At 36.0% G+C, this 25,543-nt stretch overlaps 4 protein-coding genes across 5 annotated transcripts; 2 read left to right on the top strand and 2 right to left on the bottom strand.

The window, feature by feature from the left end:
• Window positions 1-1,378: 1,378 nt before the first annotated feature.
• Window positions 1,379-6,998, bottom strand: LOC141817332 (RNA polymerase sigma factor sigA-like). The gene is made up of 10 exons (XM_074705006.1): window positions 6,671-6,998; window positions 5,717-6,459; window positions 4,807-5,005; window positions 4,583-4,675; window positions 4,067-4,195; window positions 3,306-3,359; window positions 3,135-3,212; window positions 2,980-3,042; window positions 2,277-2,389; window positions 1,379-1,835 (listed from the first exon to the last, which is right to left on the bottom strand). The coding sequence occupies exons 2-10, from the start codon at window positions 6,361-6,363 to the stop codon at window positions 1,727-1,729; spliced, it is 1,485 nt and encodes a 494-aa protein (XP_074561107.1). The 5' UTR covers window positions 6,364-6,459; window positions 6,671-6,998; the 3' UTR covers window positions 1,379-1,726.
• A 444-nt stretch (window positions 6,999-7,442) lies between these two features.
• LOC141817333 (protein VASCULATURE COMPLEXITY AND CONNECTIVITY-like) lies at window positions 7,443-9,677 on the top strand. The gene is made up of 3 exons (XM_074705007.1): window positions 7,443-7,569; window positions 8,426-8,628; window positions 9,150-9,677. The coding sequence occupies exons 1-3, from the start codon at window positions 7,474-7,476 to the stop codon at window positions 9,469-9,471; spliced, it is 621 nt and encodes a 206-aa protein (XP_074561108.1). The 5' UTR covers window positions 7,443-7,473; the 3' UTR covers window positions 9,472-9,677.
• Window positions 9,678-12,683: 3,006 nt separating this feature from the next.
• On the top strand, window positions 12,684-15,393 carry LOC141817330 (putative E3 ubiquitin-protein ligase SINAT1). The gene is made up of 4 exons (XM_074705004.1): window positions 12,684-12,840; window positions 13,486-13,694; window positions 14,331-14,717; window positions 14,942-15,393. The coding sequence occupies exons 1-4, from the start codon at window positions 12,684-12,686 to the stop codon at window positions 15,260-15,262; spliced, it is 1,074 nt and encodes a 357-aa protein (XP_074561105.1). The 3' UTR covers window positions 15,263-15,393.
• On the bottom strand, window positions 15,268-18,075 carry LOC141817329 (dolichyl-diphosphooligosaccharide--protein glycosyltransferase subunit DAD1-like). 2 transcript variants are annotated; one of them, XM_074705003.1, is made up of 7 exons: window positions 18,016-18,075; window positions 16,449-16,548; window positions 16,288-16,335; window positions 15,813-15,900; window positions 15,707-15,750; window positions 15,549-15,611; window positions 15,268-15,355 (listed from the first exon to the last, which is right to left on the bottom strand). In XM_074705003.1, the coding sequence occupies exons 2-7, from the start codon at window positions 16,530-16,532 to the stop codon at window positions 15,350-15,352; spliced, it is 333 nt and encodes a 110-aa protein (XP_074561104.1). In that variant the 5' UTR covers window positions 16,533-16,548; window positions 18,016-18,075; the 3' UTR covers window positions 15,268-15,349. The 2 variants fall into 2 exon arrangements, with proteins under 2 accessions (XP_074561104.1, XP_074561103.1); XM_074705002.1 differs by lacking the exon at window positions 15,268-15,355 and having other exon boundaries at window positions 15,497-15,611.
• Window positions 18,076-25,543: the final 7,468 nt, after the last annotated feature.

Here is a 25,543-nt window from a genome sequence, read left to right as displayed (position 1 = left end):
GATAGCTTCAAGGTTCCTGTTTAGGGTGAATAATGTGCAGTCTGATAATATTCAACTAGGTGGTGATGTAGTTTGTCTGACGACTTGTTTCCTTGTACTGTAAATTTTCATGCAAATTTCCAAATTTGTTTTTTCTTCTACTACTCCAGACTTTGTTCACTCTGTATGTTCTTTTCTTCATGCATCATTAAACATTTTCTCTCTTTCCATGCTATTCTTTCATCAGGAGCTCAACCTGAACTCACACAGTCAGCAAGTTGAGGTTAATATGCTCAAACTAAGGTATGAAGATGATATATCATGCATCTAGTGTTTGTGCATTCAGTTGGTAGGAATATTTACATAATAAAAATAAAAATAAAAATAAAATAATTTTATGTCTGATTGTAAAAATGAATTTAGATTGCAAATTCTTATCCTTCAAAGATTATATATTTATTATACAGCATATATATAGATGAGAAAAGTAGATGAGTTACACAGGATTAGATAGGGATAAAATATTTCATATAGGATTAATTATCATTATAAAACTATTATTTATTCTTTATTCTTTGGATGTTATCATTGTATATAATAGTAAAGTTGCTATCATATGATCATAAATGAGTTTAAATGAGTTTTATATATTGGACTGTCCTTTTATTCTAAGATTTTCTACATTGAATATAAATATGCTTTTCTACGTAGATGGAGATGAGTGCAGCACATGCCACCCACTAAGCCACCACAATTTGTCTTCATTAAAGATGTTCGTGTCTAATTATTATAATAGGTAAGGATATGTAGATGAAAACTTCTCTGGATTCAACCTGATCTTTCATAGCTAAAAAATATGTTAAAGTGGGCATTCATGTTTCATGCTTTCATGTGTAAGGCAGTCCTCTTCCTCGGGTTAGATATATATTCTGAAGGACTTGTCGTCTTACTAAGGTATGAGTGTTAGCTATGTCATGTACAGTATACTTTCTACCACTAGCTAGGAATCAATATAAATTGGATAGTGAACAAATATTGATAGGATGTTCATAAAGATCTAAATACATGTGTTTTAGATATGCATAATCAATAGGGATAAACAAGTTCCTTGCATGTAACTTATTGAGCTTAATGTGGTTTTAAATCGTGTGGCGGGCATGCAGCAAGAGATGAGCACGACAAGAAGAATATTGCGAGTATTCACAAGAACATTTTAAGGGATTTGTCATTTCATTAAAGTATGAATGTTGATTATATCTGATCAATGATCAGTTAAAGCAAAGAGGAACATGATGGCACTTTTGTGCCACAAATCTTAAAAAAACATCAACTTTTAGACGTTCTGGAGTAGCAAGTTCTTCATCTATCAACTGTTATAATGACTTTTTAAATTCTCGAGTAGAACAATATTCATTAATTGTTTCTCCAGGTATTTGAAGGAACTTGGAGCTTTGAAAGTGAGAATTGGAGGAAATTGAACAGATCAGTTTCCTCCAATATCTTTCTTACCTCCCTCTCTTCTGTCAATCTATGTATCAAGATATCGACAAATTTAAAAGCTTATAAAGGTACTCTTTTCCAAACAAACAAAATTCTTCAACCATTGAATATTTCTTGATCCACTTTATTAAATCTTTTCATTCAAGGATGTACCTTTTATGAGTAATCTCTGCTGAAGAATAAAGTTCCCTCCTTTCTTTCACACACAATGAAAGCAAGTGTGAAGTGTTGAAATGATTCTGTGGCTTTATTGTTTGATGAACAATGCCTCCAATCTTCTCCTCCTTGCTGCATGCTTCAGTTTCTCCATGGCTTCGAGCCCCAACTTCCTTACTCGTTCTCTCGACAAACCTAACCTGATTAACAGATACACTCACCAGTAATCAAACTTCATGTGCAGTGCTCAATGTAAAAGAACTCAGGACTATGTTTCTAGGGAGGGATGAATTCAAATTATTCAGCCTTACCTGGTTCAGTCTAATTTTATTAGAAACATATAGCAGAAAGGTAAATCATGATTTCAGTTTTAGTGTTCTCTACTAACTTATTTTGTTCCATCAAATGATGATTGTCCATTTAGAACACAACAGCATTTGTAACAATAAAATTTAACTCCAATCCATTTTCATAGTTGGGAGTTTCAATGTGCCAATCAATGTTATGGAACTGGAAGGTTTTTCAAACACAAACTAATTTTAGTGGTTTTGGCTGATAAGTATTTCGTTTGAACTTAAAATAATGTTGCAGAATAACTCTAATTAGATTGGATCAAGGTAATTTTGTCTAAGTATACTTACTGTTTGCCAATATCCTCCCATGTATGGCAGTTGTCATCGATACCATGATATAGCTTGATGATATTTCTCTCCCTCTTGCTGAGTGTGGTGTATAAAAGCTGGTTAACTTCATCCTGAAAAGATTTGCAAGTCGGTATCATAATGGAAATAAAAAGTAAAAAACCAAACATGAATCAAAAGGATTCAGTGAGTTATCAAAAGACTTGTCGAGCCAATTCCCTATCCAAGTAAAGCCTAGAAAGAGAAAGGAAAATCCTTGTGTTGCCAATTTAGTGTTTTTAAACCCTGGTGTTTATATATGCAGATTGGTCATTCAACTGACCGAGGCATTGAGTCAATGGCTAATGTAGTTCAATCGAAAGAGTACGAGTAAAAGTAGAAAGCATAAAATTCCAAGTCAGATAAGCTGCTCCAGTTATACAGTTTTCAGGCAACAGAAAATGGCCGAAAGTTGCAAATTCAGTGTTTCTAAAGCACTGTCAAACTGGTTCACAAACTGTTCCATTGCTACAAGTTCATTTTGTTCCATTTAGAAGGGTCAATTGGCTTGAATTGTACTAGGTTTTGAACGGGGCAGATCCATGACCAATTCACATTGAACCGAATGCCAGTCCTATCTTGAGAACAATGCTAGGTTTCTCATAATGAATGTAAAAGGAAAATGGGCTTCCAGGTTAGTGCACAGTGGCTTGTGTAACGGTACCTTGAGCGACCATTCCTCAAAAACATGCCAGGGACTATTTTCAACTTTACTATCTGCAATATACTGATGCAAATAGAAGTGTTACAAGATGGAAGAGAATGGCTGAAAGCCAACAAACATCTTAACAAACAGAACATGAGAGATGTAAAACTTACGTCATGGAGGGTCACACCAGGAAGGCCATTCGAGTATGGGAAGGCTTCCCTATCTAGAGAAAGTACTTTTATCTCAGCCTGCACCAATGAACATTTACTGTGAAGAACAAACTACTACTTGATGATCAAGCAAGTGAAATGCACAAAAAGGAAGCTGAACTCATGAAGTACCTGTGTGGCATTTCTTACTTTTTTCTGTGACATATTCAGGGACTCTGCAAGTTTCTGAGATTAAAATATTAACTCTAATGTAAATCTACACAATGAATGTGGTAATGCTAAATTGCACATCTTAAATTCCTGAACAGCAATAATTAAAATATCTAATCTGAATACTGATATAGCTTTGCATATTGATGCAGCCAGCCACAGATGGTTAGGCCAAACAGGGGTTCTAGATGATATGATCAATGGAACTAAATGAGGAACATTAAAAAATTGCAGATTTTAACACACAGAAAATATGATTAAATGAGTAGAAGTGCTTATAGCTACAATTAGCAATTCATGATAACAGGTCATAATTGTATCTTATTATTTCATATCACCATCAAGTGTTGTAAAATGGTATAAAATTAGTTCAAGTTTTCAAAATATAATTTTTGTGAGGTCAAATCTGTTCAACTTTCACCAAATGTCATCTCTGCTTATTGTAGCTAGCGAGGGTGTCAGGGATGGTGAAAATGTAGTGCTAGAAGAATAAAACACATAGCCAGATAAATCCCACCAGATTGGGTTCCAAAGTTTTGAAATCAGATTTAAGATCACAATGAAAAGAATCACCAACAATGATCATGCAACAACTGAAACGATATAAAAGGTCATCATTAGCAATTAGCTGCAAATATGCCCCCAAACCAAGTATTGCAGCTAAAGTAAGCATTCCAGGATAACCAAAAAGCCATCTAAATAATGATAAAAGTCAGACTTACCATAATTGATGGTGTAATTCCTTGGTCCTCCAGTTTAACCTTGGCCTGCCTAACGGAAATTAGTCTTTCATGCAAATGTGCAGGTAGTCTTAATGTCCTGGAGTTCCTAATCAATGCTTGGGAGACACCCTGGAAACAAAGAATACTCATGTTAAAGCTGATGTTTCAAAATCAAGTTCAAGAATAAACAAAATACAACTATGCTAATATAGAGGCCTCCACACTTATACATTGAAGATTGCCATGAGGTGACTACTAATAAAACAATGTCATGGTCTTGCACAGTTGCCTCCCGATATCATAACGAAGCCACGAACAACTTCAAGGACCAGTTCAGTTGCAAGTATCATATATTTACACAATAAATTGTATTCCTTTGTTAGATTAAACTTTGATGGAGAAAGGGAAAAGAATTCCATAGCTTGATTTCTAGCTTTTCTGTGTTGGCTCTATGATTCCTCATACATGTGTTGTGCAAGCTATGTTAAAGTAACACAGCCAAACCAGATAATCTACCTGCCGTATCCACCAATATACATAAGTAGAAATTCTGAAGCCCTTGGAAGAATCAAACTTTTGTATTCCACGAAGTAGTCCTATCAAGCCACCCTGGAAAACAAATAAGTGTTTTGACATGCTAGCGACAATGTGAAATCCATGCCAAAAATTATGGTATATAATGTAACAAGTTAGTACAAATGTGCGAAGCTGAGAGGAAAAACAAAAGAAACAAAATTTACCTGAATAAGGTCAGCCATATCAACCCCCAAGTTATCATACTTTTGTGCAACAGACATTACTAGTCGAAGATTGCTCATTGCAAGCTTTTCAGTTGCCAAAGAACACTCAATCATTTTTCTGTGCAATTCAGCACATGACATCCTCAATGAAGAAGCCAGCTGTTTGTCGGATGGTGCAGATCTCAACTTTTCCTTCAATCTGAAACCACAAATAATTCAGTCATGATGTAATTGCAACAAGGGTAACAAAAGCTAGCAACAGTAGCAAAATAAAATTGACAGCATAAGAAAATTAATTTTCTGAATTCTACAAAATTTAGGCAACCACTTTGATGCATGCTTCCTTATATTTCTGTCCTTGCAACTTTATAAAAAGAGGTCTCTAACAGTAAGATAACTGAAAATATGAGAAATACCTACCTATCTGTGGGAAATTCTCAAGTAGAAATGAAAAAAAATAATCAAAGAATTAACTCTTTTGGGGCCTACAATGACAAATATGCTCTTCACTTGCTGAACCTCATAAACACAATCACTTCTATAATGATAGAGGAACAGTTTGTTTAATTCTCAAGAATAGAAGCCTCCAAACAATGGTAACTTGTTCACACCTTGTAGAATGCTTTTTTAAGAAATGAATGAAAAACAGAAGAAACTATCTTAAGCAATAAGATTCCCCTATAAAATAAAATGTTGTGGAGAAGTATGATTAATCTGATGAGAAATCGACAAGAGCACAGTTGCGCTAGATAAACAAAATTATTCTTGTACTAAATGGAGAAAAACGATGCTTCTAGCTACAAATTGCTATACCAGTTTTCAGTGTCCAAACAATAAAAGATGTGAGACAGATTGTTCATACTTGTCATACAGGTGAACGACTCCAAGTTGCACAGGAGAAGTTACTTACTTAAGCCTGTGCTCTTCCATCTGAATACCAGCTTCTATTTTTGTTGACAAACTAACCACCTCTGCATGTGTCAGGAAGGTCTCACTAACTGTACCCCTCACATAACCACTACTGTTAGATTTAAGTAACTCAGAACTAACACTTAGATGAGGCTGTTTAACTCTTTTTGCAGGAACCTCGGAAGCATTATAGCCAATATATTTTCTCCTGGAAAATGTTCTCCTCTCACGAGCGGATATCCCTGAACGAACAATCAAAGGCATCTGCTGGCTTCTCTCAGAAGCAGAAACAGTAGCCATTTCCAGTTCCCAGTGCTTCTCCAACATAGACTTCTGTAGCAATATGACGACCTCCAGAGATGATTCAAGATCAAGCCTTTGATACCATGAATTACTAATTGAAGGTGCCAAAGTACTGGCACGTTTTTTAGGTGCCTTGATAGCATGTGTGTTTCGGTTTGGTGGTACATTAGGCCCTAAGTGCGATGAATCCTGTGCTACTATGGTGCACCTTGTGAAGGAAGCCGTAAATGGAAGTGAACTGTAGTCTGCAATTGGGTAAAACTTTCCAGCAAACTCAGTTGGGCAGAATGAAGATATCAGAAACCTCTTCCCTGTACTTAGTCCAGTAACAGCTATTGCAGACATCGACCAACCTAAAATGTATTCCGTCAATATTGCGCTGGCTCACAATTTCATGCATCCAAAACCATGTAAGCAAGCTGTTGTACCATAGCAATCCACCTAAAGAAATCAAATGACATGATCTCAGTCTTTGTTTAAAAAAAATGAGAACGGCATTATAAAAAAGAAATTCGAAGTTAGATTATGAAAGAGATAAACAAATAAAAAAATGAAGTACGAGAAAGCTTGATAAAGCTAAACCCAAGCCTCGATACTCGTAATTAGGTTGGACTACCAGAAAAGAAAAGGTGAAATCTACCAACCACCAGACCTGACCAACTTCAAATCTAAAGACGAAGCTTGTTGCTGGAAAGGCGATGCAATCAATATGGACGAATCAACCACAAAAACACATCCTTTCGTCGGATCCACGCATCTACTAGCAAAGAAAATGGCGAATCGACAAACTCTCGATCGCTGAATCGGACGATTTAAAGCAGATTCCGGAAGGGCGTGACGCGACAAGGCAGCCAGGGCAGTTGTGCCGCCGCAGCTGGTAGTTGAAAAGGCGATGAAACCGGAGCGGAAAGACAGAGAAGCAGCAACTACTCTTGCATGAGAGAGAAGAAAGCGACGCGGGAGGAGCAGAATCCATTTGGCCATGGCGGATAATCTCGCGAGCAGCAAGTGGCGTGCGTTGCTCCATTTGGCCACGAGCCGATAGACCGAGAAGGAAGACCCGATGGAGCCTTTATCGTAGTTATCGATGGAAAAATTACAATTCACTCCCCACATTGAATATTTTCAAAAATGTCCTTACAACTATAAGATTTATTAATGCTTTATCCTTCCGACCCTAAACCCTTCACTGTATTTTATGAAAATTGAAAGAGTAAAATAGTAAATTCATAAACCTTCTGAATTATTAAAAAGTTAAATATTTGGATCGAATTTAAAAGAGATAAAATGTTTGTAAATGTTCAATTATTTAGTGCACATTATCATTCTCGTTTCTAAATATAGTCGTTAACAGTGGAGGACAAAGCGGTCAATCCGTACTCCACTCCACTCACTGTGTCGCTGCACAAAGCAAGCAGCGACCAGGTTCAGGCATCGCTACCGCGAGAGGAAGAGATGGAGAAGAATGCGGTGCTGATCTGCGCCTTCGTGGGTTTCCTCGGTCTTCTCTCTTCCGCGCTCGGCTTCGCCGCCGAAGCCACCCGGATCAAGGTTCGCAGCTCAATCGCCCGTCTCCTTCCTCCTTTGTTTGCCTCCTTAATGTTTTGTTCGCCGGATGCTGTTCGTCTACATTTCACGGTTCGATGGATTTTCTTCGACTTTCCTAATTTGCTGAGGTCGATCGGGTGCCGGTCCTTTGAAAAAGAGTGTAGCTGGGAGCCGGATCCTGTGACGATCTTTCGCCCCCGTTTGTTGCGTTGGTGCTGATAGGGTTCAGATTGGGTTTTGATGACTAGATGGCTCTTCTTTCAGCTTACTTCTCATTGTTCAACCATTAATGTCTGCTTTAAAACTGGATCTTGTGATTAGGGTTTGGAGACATATACTTAACATTTTTACTTCTGTCATGGTAAAGTTTCTTTGAATATACATCGTGGATCCTGCTGATCAGAAGGCGTCCACTACTTGTTCTGTCTGATGATGAAACCCTAGTTATCTTTTTCTCCCCACCCCTCGATCATATTAGTTTCAAAAGGGTTGTATTGTCAGACATCTGTTCTCAGATTTTGTTTTTTCAGGTGGATTCAAATGTAGTAAAAACTTGCAGGTTAGTTTTGCAACATGATCAGATGTTTCATGCTTGCTAGCTTCCACTTGGTTAAGAAAACCTCATGCATAGTGTGGATACTTTGTTCTTTTTATCGAGTTTTATGTTTTCCAATATACTCTATTGCTTGCCATTCATGGTACTTTCTTTTAGTTATACGTTAAATCGTGTTATGCATACTTCCATCCTATAGGCATGATCAAGCATTGTCCATTTCAATTTACATTTATGCATCGAGGTAAGCTTTTACTTCGTCACGAAAACCTTGATCGGGCATAACTTTTTTCCTCTGCCCTGCAGGTTTCTGATGTGCAAAGGACTTCTCTAGGCCAATGCTCCTACCCAAAGAGCCCAGCTCTAGCTCTGGGTTTATTAGCAGCGGTTGCGCTTATGATTGCTCAAGCCATTATAAACACCGTAGCTGGGTGCATATGTTGCAAGAAATATCCAAATCCATCCGATACCAACTGGACGATCGGATTGATCTCATTCATTGCTTCTTGGTAAATTTTTAATATTGGAACTTCTTACTACTTTATAGTTAGACATTGACATCTTAGACAAGCTACATGTTTGGTGTGTCTTAGCTTCTATTTTTGTTGTTAGTTTCTTAATTCTGAGAAAACACTTTCATGCCAAATGCATTGTATTACGGTCATATGGCCGTTTCAGTATATTCATAAAACTTAATTCAGGACTCATAGTTAGATGAGTACAAGTAGTGCTGAATTGATGGAGCCTCTTTTGGTTTGCTCAAGGTGAGTGTGGGTCATTTTTGGGATTCAGTTCTCTTCGTCCGCGGTGGTCACAAATAGGCCCAAATTAGTCTGCTCTCCACTGAGAACATGTGTCCTTGACGACACACTAATAGATCTATCTATATAATTAGCACGATAAATTCTCTGTTTGCATACGATATTCTCTACCTCTTAGATTTTGACAATCTTAAAAGTCTTCAGTTTGCACCCTTTTAGTTCATTTAATGCTGGCAACTTATAACCAGTTTCTTTCTTAATCCCTGCAGGATTACTTTTATAATTGCCTTCGTCTTGTTGTTGAGCGGTGCGGCCCTAAACAATCAGTGGGGACAAGAAAGAATGTACTTCGGTGAGTACTGCTATGTCGTCAAGGCGGGAGTATTCAGCGGAGGGGCCGTCCTATCCCTTGCAAGTGTTGCACTCGGCATCGTTTATTATGTTTCTGCTTCATTGCCAAAGAACACACAGCCATGGAATCCACAACAAAGTCAAGGCATCACAATGGGGCACCCCCAAACTCCTCCGCAACCTCAAATGAACCCGGTATTCGTGCACGAGGATACGTATAACCGGCAGCAATTCCCCTGAACCCGACAACTTGTTTCGCTCAACTAGCTTGAGTTTCGCGACCCGCAAGCTCCTCCAGTGATTGTTAAGGCTTGAAGAGATGGGTGTGTTTAGTCTAGTTGTAATGATTTTGTATGATAATCACTTGATTGTAAGAGGGTTGTCATGTTGGGAAAATAGCAGTTTGCGAGATATAAGAAGAACATTCAGTATAATGCCCTTGAAAAGAGGTGGATATTTTGGATCTTGTTGTGGTATTTGTTCCTGTAATTTAGGGAATGAATGGATTATGAGGGTTGTAACTTATGACCTATCTAGGGTTGAGTATTGGTTCAAAATTAAATCGATTAAAATAAAATTGAAAGAATTGTAATTTAATTAATTAAAATTTTTTAAACAAATCAAATTGATCGAGTTTTGCCATTAAAATTGAACAAATTAAATCCTTATAAAGTCGGGTGGTTATTGAATTAATTGATTTTTTATAAATTAATTATTATTGTATATTAATCGATGGATATGAATAGTAATCGTGGTACGATTTAAAAAAATTCTTTTAAATACTAATTTAGTTATATACAATATAGCAACCGTTCAATATCAATTCGATTAATCTATTTTTAAAATTTAAAATTAAGATAAATTAAAATAATCAAGATTTAAAACATATATAAAATAAAATTTTGAATTAATCGGATGAACTTTCGAATTTGGTCTATTATTTCAATTTAATCGATATTTTATTCACTCCTAAGTGATGAACTACTAATATTTACTTAATGTACAGTGCACCAGTTGTTTCATAGTTAGCAATCATAGTTTAAATTAAAATTGTGTTAAAATTAACATAAAAGTAAGAGAACTAATTGTTAAAATTGTGAAATTGATAAAACAACTTAATAAACTTAATTGTAATTTAGAATTAGTTTAAAATTAATTTAGACAATTATCATATACTCAAAAGTTTCAATGATAAAATGGCATTTTTTATATATTTTCTAAAAATTCGATGCTAAAAAACAAATTGACCGACTAATTTTTGTCTGCAGCGAGCTATGAAAAGTTTGGTGGAATTGCCCAATTTCGCAGTCAACCAGATGGGCACTTTTGATAAATTGGGAAAAAGGTCCAAAATTATTTATTAATAACAATCATAATAATTTTTATTCATATTGTGCTTCAAAAAATAATAATAATAATAATATACTCTTTAACCATCATGTAAGTATGTATACACGGTTGGATAAAAAATCGATCTCCACATCAGGACCGGCTTTAGGTATAGGCCATTAAGGCTGCCTAGGGCCCCCAATAAAATTAGGGCCCAATTTTTTTTAATATATATTAATTATTATATATATATATATATTTATATATTTGAAGAGAATATAAAATTATTAAAATATCATTCTTGGATTTTATAGAGATTTGAATTCTAATTTACTAGTTTCTTTATATATCTTTTCTTCCTTCCTTACTAATCCAATAACCTATTTTGTCCAATTTCAAACAGTTTACTCGTTTGATAGTCTATTTTCTCTTCTTAAGATATTTCCGAGGTCATCATAAAGGGTGCAAGGAGAGGAACGATCAAAAGTAAAATCATTTATTATAGATTTTTCGATGATCTTAAAATATAAAAGTATCGCCTTCCTCATTTTTCTATCAAATCTTCTTTTTTATATGTTTTTGTTAATTTCTTATTTTCTTATCAATGATTTCTATTATAAACTTGTAAATCTTAACCATTCACATTAGAAAAATCTTTTTTATACTTCTGTTAAATTTTATATAAAAAATTTATTTTTAAAATTAATATTTATTTTATTTTTAAAAAATTTTAAATCTATCGTTGTCGATCTCAAGTCCGAATAAAAAAGGATAAATTTTTTTTAAAAATAATAATTATTATTTTAAAAAAAATTTCGCCTAGGGCCTCCAAGAAGCTTGAGCCGCCCCTGCTCCACATGTATAGTCGAATTGAAACTCAAGTAGTAAGTTATCATATAAAAATAGGAATTGAATCTCCATAAATAATTCTTTAAAGAATAAAATTCCTTTCATACGAAGAAATCACTTGGTCATCATAATTTATCTCTATTTAAATCGTTATAGAAGCGACAATTAAAGATGTTGGAGATGAGCATTGTCACCTTTTATCACACACTACGATTGGGTAAAAAATTAAAAGAAACCTCATTTTTTTTTCAAATAATCAAAAGAATGTCTTTTTTTATTGTTTATCAAAAGAGCAACCTACTCCTTATATATATATATATAATTATTTTACTCTTTTCCTGTATTATTTTCATTATTATTTTCCATCGATATTTCCTAACTAAATTCTAAAATAATGATGTGTTGTAACGATTATAAAATCATAACTACTACAATATAAAATATTAAGTAAGTAGGTTGAATCCACGTTATAACAATTATAAAACTATAATTATTATAATAATTATAATAATTATGATTTTATAGTGTAGTAACTACATTGAATTCACATTTTAATAGTTATGATATGATAATTACTATAATATAAATATTTTAAATAACATATGATCACATGTATATTAGTTATGATTACATAATTATTGGTGGGGTGTGATGTTTTTTCATAAAAATTAAAAAAAAGGGCATTCCGTTTAAAAATAATAATAATAAGGGCGTTCCCACCTACAAATTTCTTATAATTTAAAAATACGTTAAATTTTAAGAATTATTTTTCACTCGTATTAATACGAAAATAATCATACTCAAACTTATTTATGCAAAATTAAATCAATTTGTCTCATTAAACCAATTGGAGACCGACTCAAAAGTCTCGACCGGACCGGCCGCCCAATATTAATGTCTACAGCGACAAAGCGAAGACCCGGTCTAAGTCAATTATCCAATCTCCAAGTCAACAAGTCAACTATTAAGAATTGCAAGAAAATACTTAATTAAATAATTCAATCATTTTCCCCCCAAAAGTTTTCAAAATCTCTCATTAAAGTTTCCGATTCCATTTCATTTCGCTCCTTTTTTATTTTGAGAAAAGTCGGCTTAAATATTCTCATATTTTTAAAATCATCAAATTGCCTTGTTAAAATTCTTATTTATATTATTTTAAATATAAAGAGTAAAATAAAATATTTTAAATCTAGAGGGGTTAAGTGAAAAGTATCTTAAACTTTTATAGGGAGCAGAGTGAAATTTCCTCTTCCGTTAATCATTAGAAGCTGTCGATGAACCCGCTGCTTGGCGAAGCCGCGGCTGCGTGGGCACTCTTCCTCCCTTCTCCGTCTTCCTCCGCCGCTTCCTCTCCTCGATTCTCCGCCATTTCCTTCGTGATCCGTCGCAGGTTACTAGTTCCGGCTTCCCGTAATCGCCTCCGGCGCAGAGGTTCGATCTTTGGTTCCCTCTACTTCCCTTTCTCGGCATCCCCTCTTAGTATGTTGGTTCTCCGGTTCTGTTACCCAATTCTTCGAGCAAATTGGTCCTCTATCTTTGTTGTTAAGATCTAATTAGATTGGGGTTCCCCCTCCCCCCGATTTGAAGATGTCGGAACGTTTGAATTTTTGTTCGTTTTGTTTTTTTTTTTTTTTTTTTTGCGCCTAGATCTGTGATCCATCACGCTTGATTCTTATCCTTTTTGCTTCGTTACTTGAGAGAAACTGGAGATTGACGAGCATGTTTCGGATTTGTGGGGGTTTTTACAATCTTCTGTTTTTGGAGCACGCTTTGGATTCTCGGAATACTTGTTATTTATAGAAGGAGAAATTGTACGCCATTGGTCTACTTTTGTGCTTGTTAGGATAAGGAAGAAGAGTAAGAAAAAAAATGAAGATTTATTGGTTGTTACGAATGGCATTTGGATCTTACTGCTGAGCTACTTTTAGGTGGAGATATTTTCTCAAGAACACTGATTTAAGATCTAAAGTCCATAATGACCTTTTTGCAGGAAATTATAAGCCGAGACTTCTGTCAGGAGTTCAGCGAAGTTAATAGATTGTAGCAAGAAATTAATCCCGAAGAAAAAAATTTCAGGCTTTGTGAACGAATTGTTCATGGACATCCCTGAATCCCATTCAATGGAATGCGAGTTCTCCACCGGAGATTTTGATAACGATCGCGTTCCATCTTATAAATCTTCTGCTGGTTCTGGTGTTAAAGCGAGCTTATCTTCATCCGGCAGTGTGCATGAGCTTCTTGAATGCCCAGTGTGCACAAATTCTATGTACCCTCCCATACATCAGGTACTACTAATCTGTGGATTCCATTTTGTATGCGTGTGTATTTGGTGTTGCGAGTTGGTTACGACGAAATAGATTTGCTGAAATAAACAAAAATTGAATTTTGATGAAATCGAGACAATGTTCTTCTCCGTTTTGACCAACTGTAACTTCTCAATTTACTTTCTCATAAATGATCGTGAAACTAACCGTATGAAACCGCTGAGATAATAAATTCTACCTTTTACTGAAGTAAGTGTGTATTTGGTGTCGTCTTATAAAAGATTGTTCATATGCTAAAAATTCATTTCCATCTGTTTATATTTTAACAATATGGCATATATCCACTCATCATTTTGCAGCATGAATTATCTTGTTTCTTGGTTGTTTCTGTTTTGAATTGGTATGCTAACTAATACATAGAGATGCAACACAAGAACCAAGATGACAAGGAGTGTAGATTAAGTTGAAGATCATCAAGATGCCACAGTTTTACCCTTTTCCTTATGTCACAAGTTCTTCAGAGATTCTTTCAACTTGTGTTTTTGCTAATAGCCTAAGACTATGGAAGATATTAGCAAATGAGAACAAAATTCTTAAATTTCAACTTCAATTTTCTTTTCTTTTGGAACTTAACTGGAATGTCATTCATACTTGCAGTGTCCCAATGGCCACACTCTCTGTTCGAGCTGCAAAGCGAGAGTACACAACCATTGCCCCACTTGTCGTCAAGAGTTGGGGAACATCAGATGCCTGGCTCTTGAGAAAGTTGCTGAGTCATTGGAATTGCCATGCCGATATCAGAGCCTCGGCTGCTCCGCGATTCATCCATATTATAGCAAATCGAAACACGAGCAGCTTTGCAGGTTCAGACCCTACAATTGCCCTTATGCAGGTTCCGAATGCCCGGTTGCGGGTGACATTCCAATGCTCGTTGCCCACTTGAAAAATGATCATAAGGTGGATATGCATGATGGGTGCACATTCAATCATAGATATGTGAAATCAAATCCTCACGAAGTGGAAAATGCAACTTGGATGCTCACTGTAAGTTTTCTGTTCTTGTTCAAGAAACTTTTCCATACCAAAAAACAAATCGACATGGCTTTCATGAGCTAGTTATATGAGTAAAATGTTGGGATTCCAGACAATTAGGTTTAGCCTCAATCGAAAAGAAGTTCGATAAATACTAAAACAGACTAAAGATAGTTGTCTCAAATACAAAATTGAATTCAAGTTGTTTTCTTGATCTTTTGCTTCTCATACTGCAGGTTTTCAGTTGCTATGGCCATTATTTCTGCCTTCACTTCGAGGCATTCCTCCTGGGAATGGCTCCTGTGTACATGGCATTCCTAAGGTTTCTTGGTGAAGACAGTGAGGCAAGGCAGTTCAGCTACAGCTTAGAAGTAGGCGGCAATGACCGAAAACTCACATGGCAAGGTGCTCCCAGGAGCATAAGGGATAGTCACAGGAAAGTCCGCGACAGCTACGATGGGCTGATCATCCATCGGAACATGGCTCTCTTCTTCTCGGGCAGTAGCCGGCAAGAGCTGAAGCTACGAGTGACAGGCCGCATTTGGAAAGAACAATAAAACCCCATAGATATCAGTGGATCCAAAGTCTAAGGAGAATTTATGGCTAAGTGTTTCAACTTTGATGATTCAGCATCTTCCTTTTTGTTAGAACTGTTCGTTCATAGTAATTTGTAGTTAATTTTTCATAATATTATCAAAAATGTCATTGCGAAGGAAAGGGAAAGAGTCTGCAATTACATGATTCTCATCGAGTGATGAGTTACAAGTAAGTTTTGTGAAGTTCAACCTTATAGTCACAAGTAAATTTTGCGAAGAACACTTTCTAACCAAGGAAGTTCATTACCACGAGGTGGAGCACCAAGTTGCAAAGAATGAAATCGGCGAAAGCCCGTTCGGGTGGTAGATCCTGCAAACCAAATTCTTGTTGTAGTGACTCAGATGTGATGCTGAGATCAAGTGCTTAGTTTACTCAATGATTCGAAAGAGTCAGGGGATGGATACCTTGAACTCCTTGTTCTCTTTGTTGACTTGGATACGGAGACAAACTGCACGGTGAAACATGATAAGGTTGATGATCGAAACAGGAAAAGGTTTGTTGGTTACGTACCTGCAAGTACTGCCGTCCCTACACAGGACAGAACGCCGGCGAGGAAAGAGTTGAAGGGGAATGATCCAACTATTCCCATGTAACCGACCTGGTGCATTAGTTGAAAGCTAAGATACACACTAGAGATCAAAAACTCTTAGGACCAAACACTGGAAGAAGAAAAAGGTAGGAACAATCCTTGGTGATTAAGTTCGGGAAGCAAGTGAAGGCGTGATTCGATGTTCATAACACTCTGTTATTGCTGATGTTTTAGGTTAACAGTCTGCATAAAACTAGCATACTAGGCAATTTTGATTGAGAAATTGGTTGCTTTTGATCGATTAATATTTTAATGCCATACCGCATATGCGATATGCCGATATGCAATAAGTGCCTGAAACCGATTTTTAAAACTTTGCTGGCAGTCAAAACTCAAACATCCTGTTTTTATGGCTGAGCATATGACCAAAAGAAGGGGAAAAAAGTCTTCTCATACCTGAATTACTGCTGTAGTGATTGCATAAACCACATAAAGATCAATAATCTGCAGAACAAACATTTAGACAGAGATCAATTTGTAGACTCCAAAACAGAAAATTAAGTTGGTTTTATTATGAGCATGCAATTGTACATGTGCACAGGAGAAAGAGGAAATACCTTAAGATTGGTCGGTGTGGCGGCATAAGCTGAACGCAGAGAACGAAAGAGAGCTCGGGCATCGCTTGTACTTGACTTAGCCATTTTGAATTCAAGCTCCCTGAATATTAACATGAAAGAAGCACCATGCACCATCAGTATTCGGCTAAAAATATAATGAAGAAAATAACACTTCTATAAAAGAAAAAAAATAGATCTTAGCAATTGTTGTTTAAAGTCAAAAGAAATTTTCATACAATCATAAAAGAAAAATGGTGGTGCAGTGAACATCATAGTGATTCTAGTCTTGCAACTCATCAATAAAAATAAAAAAGTACAAATACATTTACCAAAACTTGTAAAAATCGAGCGATTATCAAGCTCAACCAGTTCTGAGCTCATGCTTATAGTTGAGCTAGAAATCAAGCTCAAATGAAACTGCAGCTCATTAACAAGCTTATCAAACATGTACAGAACAGACCTCTTTTAGGCAAATTTACAAGGTTGAAGACTGTTTATCAGCTTGCTTATGAATCTAATTAATATGCACTAATGCAAGAATGCTCATATCAGACTTGAATATTTTATTGAACTGAAACTGTAAAGTTAAGGAGTCCTAATCGTACATGTTCAAATCAGACACTTAATTCACCAAAAAAAACCCAAGTGTATATATTTTGGTTTATCATGCATGCTTATAACAATATATTTAAAAACCAACATGTGAGCAAATAACCTCTGCAAATGTTACCAAAAAACACTCAAGTATATATGCTATATAAAATCATATAGTAAATGATCCTAGAAACCATAAGTTTGTTTGTTTGTAAAAACTATTCATCAACTATGCACAAGCTTGAGCTTCATCAGTCAAGCTTGCCTAAGTCCACTTTTGGTACAATAATAAATCGAGCCTAGAAAAAGTTCAAACTTGATTGGTATCCCAAATAAATGTCACCAAGTTCTCGTTCAACCGAGTACTCACTGCAAACTATCTATAGAGAGTTTGGTTCCTTTATCACCTTAAATTTTCATGTTGGGATCATCTACAGCAAGTTTCATGAATTTAGCACAAATCTAAGTCTTGAATTCCAATGGTAACATGGCAAATGAAGATCCATCCATACCACATGCTAAGACTACATAACACCCCACCAAGCCAACAAATTAAACAGTAAATTTCTATCTTTTCCGCCAAATTCGTTGATCCAGCAGATGAACGACACTGCGTTCATCCTCTTCGAACTTCCGCAAAACATGTCATTCATTGCCAGTTCGTGATGCACGATTGGCTGCGATTGCATCACCTGACCTAATAGCCTTCAGCAAAAGGCGAGAGCTTGTATCAAAATTAAAACTTTCCCACCGCTCGTGGAACGACAGCCCAAGTCTAACGAATAAAAAAAATCTCATGAAAGAATGCGGACCGATTCCCTTGAAAGAGCCTAGGGCAGCAGCACAAAGGATCGTAATTGGAGCCCCAAAACAAGAGGCGAGTGAGATACAAAGATCAAAATTGAATCTCTTCGTTTCTTCCGCAGGTAGAAATCGTGTGAAAAACGAGGAGAAATCAGGAACTGAAACCTACCGGATACGACGAACAATGGAGATCCGCCGCCGCCGCTCCCTCTCTCTCTCTCCCCCTCGTTCGTCGCGGTCGACGACGCGGAAGGTAAGGGAGGGAGGGTTTAGTAACGAGGAGAGCTACTTCTCGAACAAGTCGCCAATTTCACCCGCTTTCGAACCTCTTTTCTCATTGGCGAAGAAACGTGTTTATGTGGGCCACGGGGAGCACTATCGTCGTCATAACCGAGGTAGCTAGGCGGGTGGTAATACAGCGTCAGTGTTGTGAAATTCATATTAAAACCTCTTCATGCTCCGAGCACGTGAGCACATGTTCATCGATCGGGTGAACAGGAACGTATTAAAATGAAAGCTCACCGCCGGATCACGGCGCGCCTTCGCCGCGCCACCACGAAACCGCGGCCAACCTCGCCGCCAGTTATTGCCCTCCTCCGCCGTCGATTCCCGCCTTGATGGGCTGCCACACCAGCAAAGGAAAGCATCTCTATTCTCTAGGGCATTTTGGAGTTCCATTCTTTCCCTATACTTTCTGACCGGTACTTACTTTAGTCTGGTGCAGTTTTGAATTTTTTTTTTCCCTCCTCGAATCGTTCTTTAGATTGTACATTCAATAAATTTTCGTTTAGCCGACCCCAATCGTAATCTTCAACGAGCAGTTCTTCACAAGGATTCGAGGAATTCCCTAAGTCGTGTGTTATAGCCTATAGGTGGTTGTTCACTTAGCTACTTTCTATTTTACCATAATGTTGTGCTTTAACGCTATTGAATTAAGTTAAATTTAATGTTCCATGATTGTTTAAGAGCCACCTAACGATTTATAATGACGAGTATATTTAGAAATTTTAGAAGTTATTGTGCCTACAATTCTAAGGTGTAGTTATAGTGCTTCTTTTTTCTTTGTCTATCTCTTTGTTAAGAGGGTAGGACTACAATATTATCATTCTATTATATGTCTATACAATTATCACCAGCAATGGTATACGGAGGTTTACAAGGTTCATGGACTTGCGAGAGCTCAATTATTTCCTTTATTTGGAACTCAGAAGGACAAGGAATTACATTTCTTAAAGGTAGACAAGTCTATTTGAACACATTTATTGATAATTTTGGGAATCATCAAGCCCTTTCTGCTCTTGTGGATTCAAATGTCAAATGGAGGTGTGATGTTGGTAATTAAGGTTACTTTTGATCCTCAATCATTTTCATGTGCTTGTTGGAAGTTGTGTTTATTTCTATAATAAGGCCAAATGTTGCTTAATTATTTGGGCTTATAACAGTTTGTGGCAATCTAAAAGGAAATTCTCTTTTGTTATTTACATTTTCTTGTACCATGATAGTTTAAAAGTTGCTTAGTAATTAAAATCTTGAAATTTCAAAAGGCATGTAATAATATTATTACTGTGTCATGTTAAGAAGTTTAAGAGTCAGTATGAAGTTCAACAATCTTTTATATATATACAAGATGAGTAGCATGATCATTCTCTTTGAATTCCATAGTTGTAGTTCTAGTGAATTTCCGCTAATAATTTTCCACTGTTTATAATTGAAAAGAAAAGTTACAATAGACTTTTTAAAAGGATATGTTTTCCAACTCATATCTCTTTTGTTTGATCGATTTTGTTTTGGTTCTCCTTTTCTTTCCAATAAAAGGAATAATTATTTTGGTGGATCCCTCTTGTTCTTGTTTATTCTCCTTCCTTTCAAAAGTAGTTTTAACATGACTTTCTTACTCTTTCTCTCCTTTCTTTCATTTCATTAGATTCATTAGTAATAATAAGCAATGGCATGCTGCCTATTTCTTCTTCTTCTACGTCTGTTTGTGCAGTCTTAGGCTACTAGCACTTGCTATAACATTACATTAGAAAGTTTTTTTCCCACAAATGTCACTCGCTTTTAGTCTGTTACCGCTTTAATGTCACAACATCTAAGTTAATTGAATTTTCCTTTTGTTGTGAAATTAAGTAGAGTATTTGGGGGGAATGTATGTAAATCTGTGGAAGCTGAGTAAAAGCTGGAGCATGGGAACTAAATTGCATAAGTGTTAGACGTGAAACAGGTTGATAAGAAAAAATTACTAAATGAATAAGTAGAGGAAATATATTCACTATTAATTATGGAATCTATTCAATTGTTTTTTCTTTTATTTGAAGATAAAGGAGGGAAACCACACTGAAGCAAAAAAGGAGGGGATTCAAAACCTAATACCTTTAAATTTAATTCAAAATGCCCTTACAACTTACCACTACTAAGAAATGCATTATATAAACCTTAAATTTAGGAAATTGATATTGCAAATGCATTATGTGGCACACAGTCTTTGCGACCATGTCTGGATATCACAATTTGCATGCCAAGAATTCCTAACCTTATATTTAGGAATTTGACACTGTTAACAGCATGGTGGACCACTAGCAGTTTCAGCATTTTACATCTCTGCTCTCTTATTTTAATATTGAATTGTTTTACAGTCTGTTGAGTCAGCCTGTTCATTTCATGCCTACATATAATATTGGTGAACCTTTCATCTTCAGCTAACTACTGCTAAAAGTGATTAATAAAACAAGAAAGTTTGGAAGACATGACCTTTTTGAGTGGCAAATGACAAATTTGGATGTTTTGCTATGTTTCTTGATGAGTACAGATAATGCATCACTCTGTTAATAAACCATGACTTCTTTCTCTATCTTTCCCTTTTCAAGACAAGGGAAATGCTAGATTGCTGCTTGATGAAAGAAGCCTAGACATTTGAATCATATTCATATGAAAAGTAAGGTTATGCACCAATTTATGCTCAAACATTTTTTCTTTCCATAAGCAAAGAGTTGACATTTGTTGGAATTTAATTTCTCCCATATTGAGCACTTATCTATTCTCGTGTTAGATTATTGCAAGGTTTAAAATATCATTATCAGAAGTCTGATCTTCGGTCAGAACACTGCAATTCAATACCGCGTGCTGACACTCAACACACTTCTAAAAATGCCAACATCTATTTCAAATGACTTTTAGTATCTCGATTCACTCAATTTGTTTACCTTCAAATATGTCAACAGCTATTAGAAGGTCTATAAAATTAAAATTTTGAAGCAACAAATCACAAAAACATATCAAGAAAGTCTACTAGTTATCATGCCTTATTAATACCAAAATTACCATCTTGCAAAGAGAGGGAGTACTAATTCTAGTAGTATCCTAGTGAATCAACCTCATGATTTTTAAAGATCTAGATTAAATAGTTCTCTCAGTGCATTTTGTAGAAGAATTGACAATTAATGGAAGTCAGACTTGGATTGACAGGATCGGAATTGCATAATGCATAAGTATGAGATATGAATGCATCTTAGTTTCTTTTACTTTAGCATCTCTCCTTTTTATTGTTATTGGTGCTCGAGTTCTCAGCTTTCTCTTTATGTCTCCTCTCTCCTTGTACCACGTCGACAAAATGATACATTGTTATTTATCCATGCGGACACAATATGAGTCTAAGACCAAAATGATATGTTTCTGCGGAGCCAACTGATATTGACTGATATTTGGAAACCATGAATTACTGGACTCGAGTTTCACTTGAATTGAATATCCAAACAACATTCTTATTGATTAAATACGTGGATAATGGATATATACTATAAGAAATCATTTTTGTTCTTGATTGGATGTGATTCGTACCTTCTCAGTTTTGGTGCAGGAGATTGATGGGGATGCCTCTTAAGTACCAAATGGATGCATCACAGGGATTAAGACTACAACATAGATGGAGCTATAGGGATCATCTGTGACAATTGAGGTTTCCAGAATTTCATAGGCAGAGCTGTCAATCTTTTCCATCATATATCTTAAGCTATCAACCATACTCTAGCATAATGGGGCTGTAATGACCTGGTATAATTTATCTTCTTCTAGTGGATTCCTGGATTTCTTCTATTAGATTTGAGGCTAATGGACAATGTTTCTATCAGTGTTCTAAAGAACCGTTCAATGGCTAGATTTATTTGGATAAAGGACCAGAGCACATATGGGATATGTGGTCTTTTTGAAGCAGTTTGAACACCTAGGCACGATAGACCATCTCTTATGAAGTCCAAGTAAGTCATCTTTATGTCGAAAAGAAAAGAAAAAAGTAAGTTCATGAGAAACTCTAGACATTCTAAGTAGCAATTATTGAGAGATAGAATGTAAAAATATGTTTTCGATGCGATTGATCTCTCTTTAAATCTTTAAATAGAGGAGGGTGGGATTTAGACACCAACCAAACTTAAAGTGGGATCTGAATTGACTGGGCTCTGCTAGTTAGATAAGTGTTTCAAGTCTCCTTGATACCTGACACTTTCTTAAAACATAACTCCACCAAAGATCTGCTGAATAAGAATAAGATAAGCTAGAATAAGTCGAAAACTATTCCTGTCTGCCAATTTTTATGTAGGATTAAGAAAACCAGTCTACATTTGATTCTGAGCCTTCAACAGTACAAAGATTAATTGTACAGTGTCTTCCGTGACTAATGTTCAAAAACATGGAATATATACAGTTTTTGTAAAAATTTACTCTAACTTTCTATTTCTTTTCTAAAATTTACTCTTTTGGTTCTGCTACAGCTGCTGAAGAAAGAGAAGACAGATGAAGCCATCACGTAAGGTACCGTCCCCATGACAACTCATTATGTTATTGAAAACTCCCTTTCTCCTCTTAGTTTTATGTTTTCCTTCACTTTTTATTTTTTTCTTTCTTTCTCTTTTCTCCTTCCTTTCTTTCTTCCTTTTTTACAAGAACAGAGATGATGAAGCAAAAGGTAAAGCACGGGTGGCTCCTCTCCTCTCCTCCTCCAAGGGCCTTGATAGCGACCACTCGCCCGTCCCCCGGCATTCAAGGCAACGTCGCAACGTTATGCTATCTTTCACCTCTCTTCTTTTCTTGTACATATCTATTCACTGTCACTGTGGCACTGCTGCATGCATGAGTGTTAATGCATGGAGTTTACGTGGGACGGCGTGTCCGGGCAGCTCTTGCTCTGCTATCTTTCCAATCATAAAGAATGGAGTGCCATATGATTTCCCTGACCACCTCGGTGCCTGTGTCACTGGTTTGGCTGCTTTCCCTTCATTAATGCTCTTCCATTGGTCCTCGTGGTGCTACGGGACCAGCAAGGGGACCCTTCTGTACCCTTCTTTGTGGTGTTCCTCCCTGGTACGTCTCTTTCCTCTCTGTTTATTTGTTGGCAAGTAATGTCTTTAACTGAGCTTTTCTGAAAAATGCATGAATCAATGAGGTGTCTAGTTGTTTTTCTTTTGATAATTTTTGCCCTAATTTTTGTCTTCAAAATGATATTGTTTAACTGCTGCCATTATCTTACCTTGCAAACTGAATTTTAACTTTTGGGAAAATAAGATGTATGGTAGAGATCTAAAATGCCAGAATAAAAAGATCTGATCACACAACTGCTGTGCTGCTCCATTGCTATGAATTGTGGTGAAAGTCTCTTGACTGAGACCTCACTGTCCTGCAAAACCCATGCATGGTGCCATGGTTTGCATTCCCAACGAGATGTATTCACTTGATAACTGAGCACTTTGACCTACTGTGACGCCAAAAGTATCACCACTTTGACAAAGTGACCAACCTACTTAATGCTGACCAAACAGTAACCTCTTAAGGTTGACTAGACCCTACACCATATTGACAAATAATTTTCTCAGTCAAGTCGCAAGTAGTAACACAACAATGTCAAGAAAATCATATGAAAAGAAAGAGCAAGAAGTGATGAAACTGACGCATGTATGCATCAAGAAGATGGATGGGTCACCTCGCTGAGCAGAGCAGGCAGCTCTGGTGCCAATCCAAAGGGAAGAGAGAGAGAGAGAGTAGAAAGCAGACTTAACGCTGCTGCTGCTGCTGCTGCAACAGTGTGTCTTTAGCTGCTGAAAAATATTGCTGCCAGCGAAGAAAAAGGGGGGAAATAATTAATATGTGCTAATGATAAATAAATATTCTAAAATTCACATTGATTTATAGATATACATGCATTAGTTTTACAGATGAATATTTTTTAATTTACAAGTGCACTGTTTAAACAGATATAGGTTTTGCCTAGACTAAGAAAAAACTAATCTGATTAAAAGTTTGTGAGATAAATGTCACATATCCTCGCTTTATACTAATCATTGTTTTATTATAGCTTGCAAGTTAATTATAACTAAAGACAAAAAAAAAAGGTTGAATGTACTTTAGTGCTGTCAGAACTAAAGAGTGTGTTAAAAGGTGTAGTAAATATTGGTATGGCACAGCATTGTCCCTGGACCATTTTTTTTTGTTCAACTGAGCTAAAGAAGCAAGAAAGGATTCTTTATTTTCATTTAATCGATTTCATCCATGAAACTTTATGCTTTCAGTTATGCCTTTACCTGCTTTAATTCTTCTTTTTTTTAACTTTTGTTTGAATCAATATATAAGTTGCTTTCTTACCATTTATTTTCTGTGCAGATATATAAAAGAGTGTTGAATGGGAATTAGTCAAACAACAATACCAACAAAATTTAATAAATACTTAATTGAATGGAGGATTTTGTACCAACATGTAAAAAATTTAAATCCATATAATAAGTGGTAAAACACTTTAGGATCTGATATAGGTGTGGTAGCAGTAGTAAAGGTCGACTTTTAAGTATGCATAAGTTGTATTTCAAATTTACTTGATAAGCAAATTAGGAAATGAAGTCGTCTACCTTCAAGATTAGTCAGGTGAAATTTAAACTCTTGGATTATAAAAATATATATATAGAGAGAGAGAGAGAGCTCTTGGTAATATATATACCAAATAAATCATTTGGCATGGGGTAGGGAAGTGGGGAAGAAACAGGAACAGTGTCCTATGAAACAAAAGCAATACATCATGGACAAAGCAATCAAAAGGCAGAGATGGCTCGTTAAAGTTTCTGACATGTATACATGCAAATGAGGGAGCACAAGCACATGAAGAAAGCAGAATTTTGCTGTGCCATGATCTACTTTTTGTCCCAGCTCATGCCATTTGTTAGGGGTATCGTCTCAACCTTGTTCTTGTTTGTTTCAATCTTGCTACATAATTTTGTCAAAATTAATCAATGATTAAAAGCAACTAATCAACATGCCTTAAACCCAAGTCATAATTAAACTTTAGGGATAGAATTATATTGAAGGCAATCATAGTTTCATGCTTGTGTAGGAAATTGAATTGTTTGCAAGACACAAATTCATCTATTTTTTTTCTTCTGTAAGTACAATTTGCCATATCCAATCTTTGCAAAGACAATTTGCCATGCAAATGTATAATTGTTTGATTTGATTGACTAGGCTCAATAGTCAATGTGATAATCAAATGTATAGTTGTCAATCTTTGATGAAGGAAATGCATTTGAGAAGAGGGACTTTCTTAGATGATCTTGTTGATCTATAGATTGTAGATGTGTATCTCATGTCTCCCTTTTCCTTTCTTGGGAGAAAATAAAGGAGGAGATCAAGCACATCAAGTCATTCATGAGAGCTAACCTTTTCCCCGC

This window comes from Curcuma longa, unplaced genomic scaffold, assembly GCF_044706935.1.
Source record: "Curcuma longa cultivar G26 ecotype Majalengka, Jawa Barat unplaced genomic scaffold, ITB_CL_G26_1.1 contig_20129, whole genome shotgun sequence".
Classification (NCBI taxonomy): domain Eukaryota; kingdom Viridiplantae; phylum Streptophyta; class Magnoliopsida; order Zingiberales; family Zingiberaceae; genus Curcuma; species Curcuma longa.
Note: the sequence above shows the minus strand (reverse complement) of the source record. Positions and strands in the feature narration are given on the sequence as shown.

What these genes read in the sequence shown, in the direction of transcription:
- LOC141817332 (XM_074705006.1), bottom strand. Translation starts at nt 6,363, where the DNA reads ATGTCTGCAATAGCTGTTACTGGACTAAGTACAGGGAAGAGGTTTCTG. An exon ending in ATATGGCTGACCTTATTCAG is followed by an intron (nt 4,676 to 4,806) that starts GTAAATTTTGTT and finishes TTTGTTTTCCAG; the next exon opens with GGTGGCTTGATAGGACTACT. An exon ending in TGGGAGGATATTGGCAAACA is followed by an intron (nt 1,836 to 2,276) that starts GTAAGTATACTT and finishes TCTGTTAATCAG; the next exon opens with GTTAGGTTTGTCGAGAGAAC.
- LOC141817329 (XM_074705002.1), bottom strand. Translation starts at nt 16,532, where the DNA reads ATGGCTAAGTCAAGTACAAGCGATGCCCGAGCTCTCTTTCGTTCTCTG. An exon ending in CCACACCGACCAATCTTAAG is followed by an intron (nt 16,336 to 16,448) that starts GTATTTCCTCTT and finishes TTTGTTCTGCAG; the next exon opens with ATTATTGATCTTTATGTGGT. An exon ending in AGGGACGGCAGTACTTGCAG is followed by an intron (nt 15,751 to 15,812) that starts GTACGTAACCAA and finishes TTCACCGTGCAG; the next exon opens with TTTGTCTCCGTATCCAAGTC.
- LOC141817330 (XM_074705004.1), top strand. Translation starts at nt 12,684, where the DNA reads ATGAACCCGCTGCTTGGCGAAGCCGCGGCTGCGTGGGCACTCTTCCTC. An exon ending in TAATCGCCTCCGGCGCAGAG is followed by an intron (nt 12,841 to 13,485) that starts GTTCGATCTTTG and finishes AAAAAATTTCAG; the next exon opens with GCTTTGTGAACGAATTGTTC. An exon ending in ATGCAACTTGGATGCTCACT is followed by an intron (nt 14,718 to 14,941) that starts GTAAGTTTTCTG and finishes CTCATACTGCAG; the next exon opens with GTTTTCAGTTGCTATGGCCA.
- LOC141817333 (XM_074705007.1), top strand. Translation starts at nt 7,474, where the DNA reads ATGGAGAAGAATGCGGTGCTGATCTGCGCCTTCGTGGGTTTCCTCGGT. An exon ending in CCGAAGCCACCCGGATCAAG is followed by an intron (nt 7,570 to 8,425) that starts GTTCGCAGCTCA and finishes TCTGCCCTGCAG; the next exon opens with GTTTCTGATGTGCAAAGGAC. An exon ending in ATCTCATTCATTGCTTCTTG is followed by an intron (nt 8,629 to 9,149) that starts GTAAATTTTTAA and finishes TAATCCCTGCAG; the next exon opens with GATTACTTTTATAATTGCCT.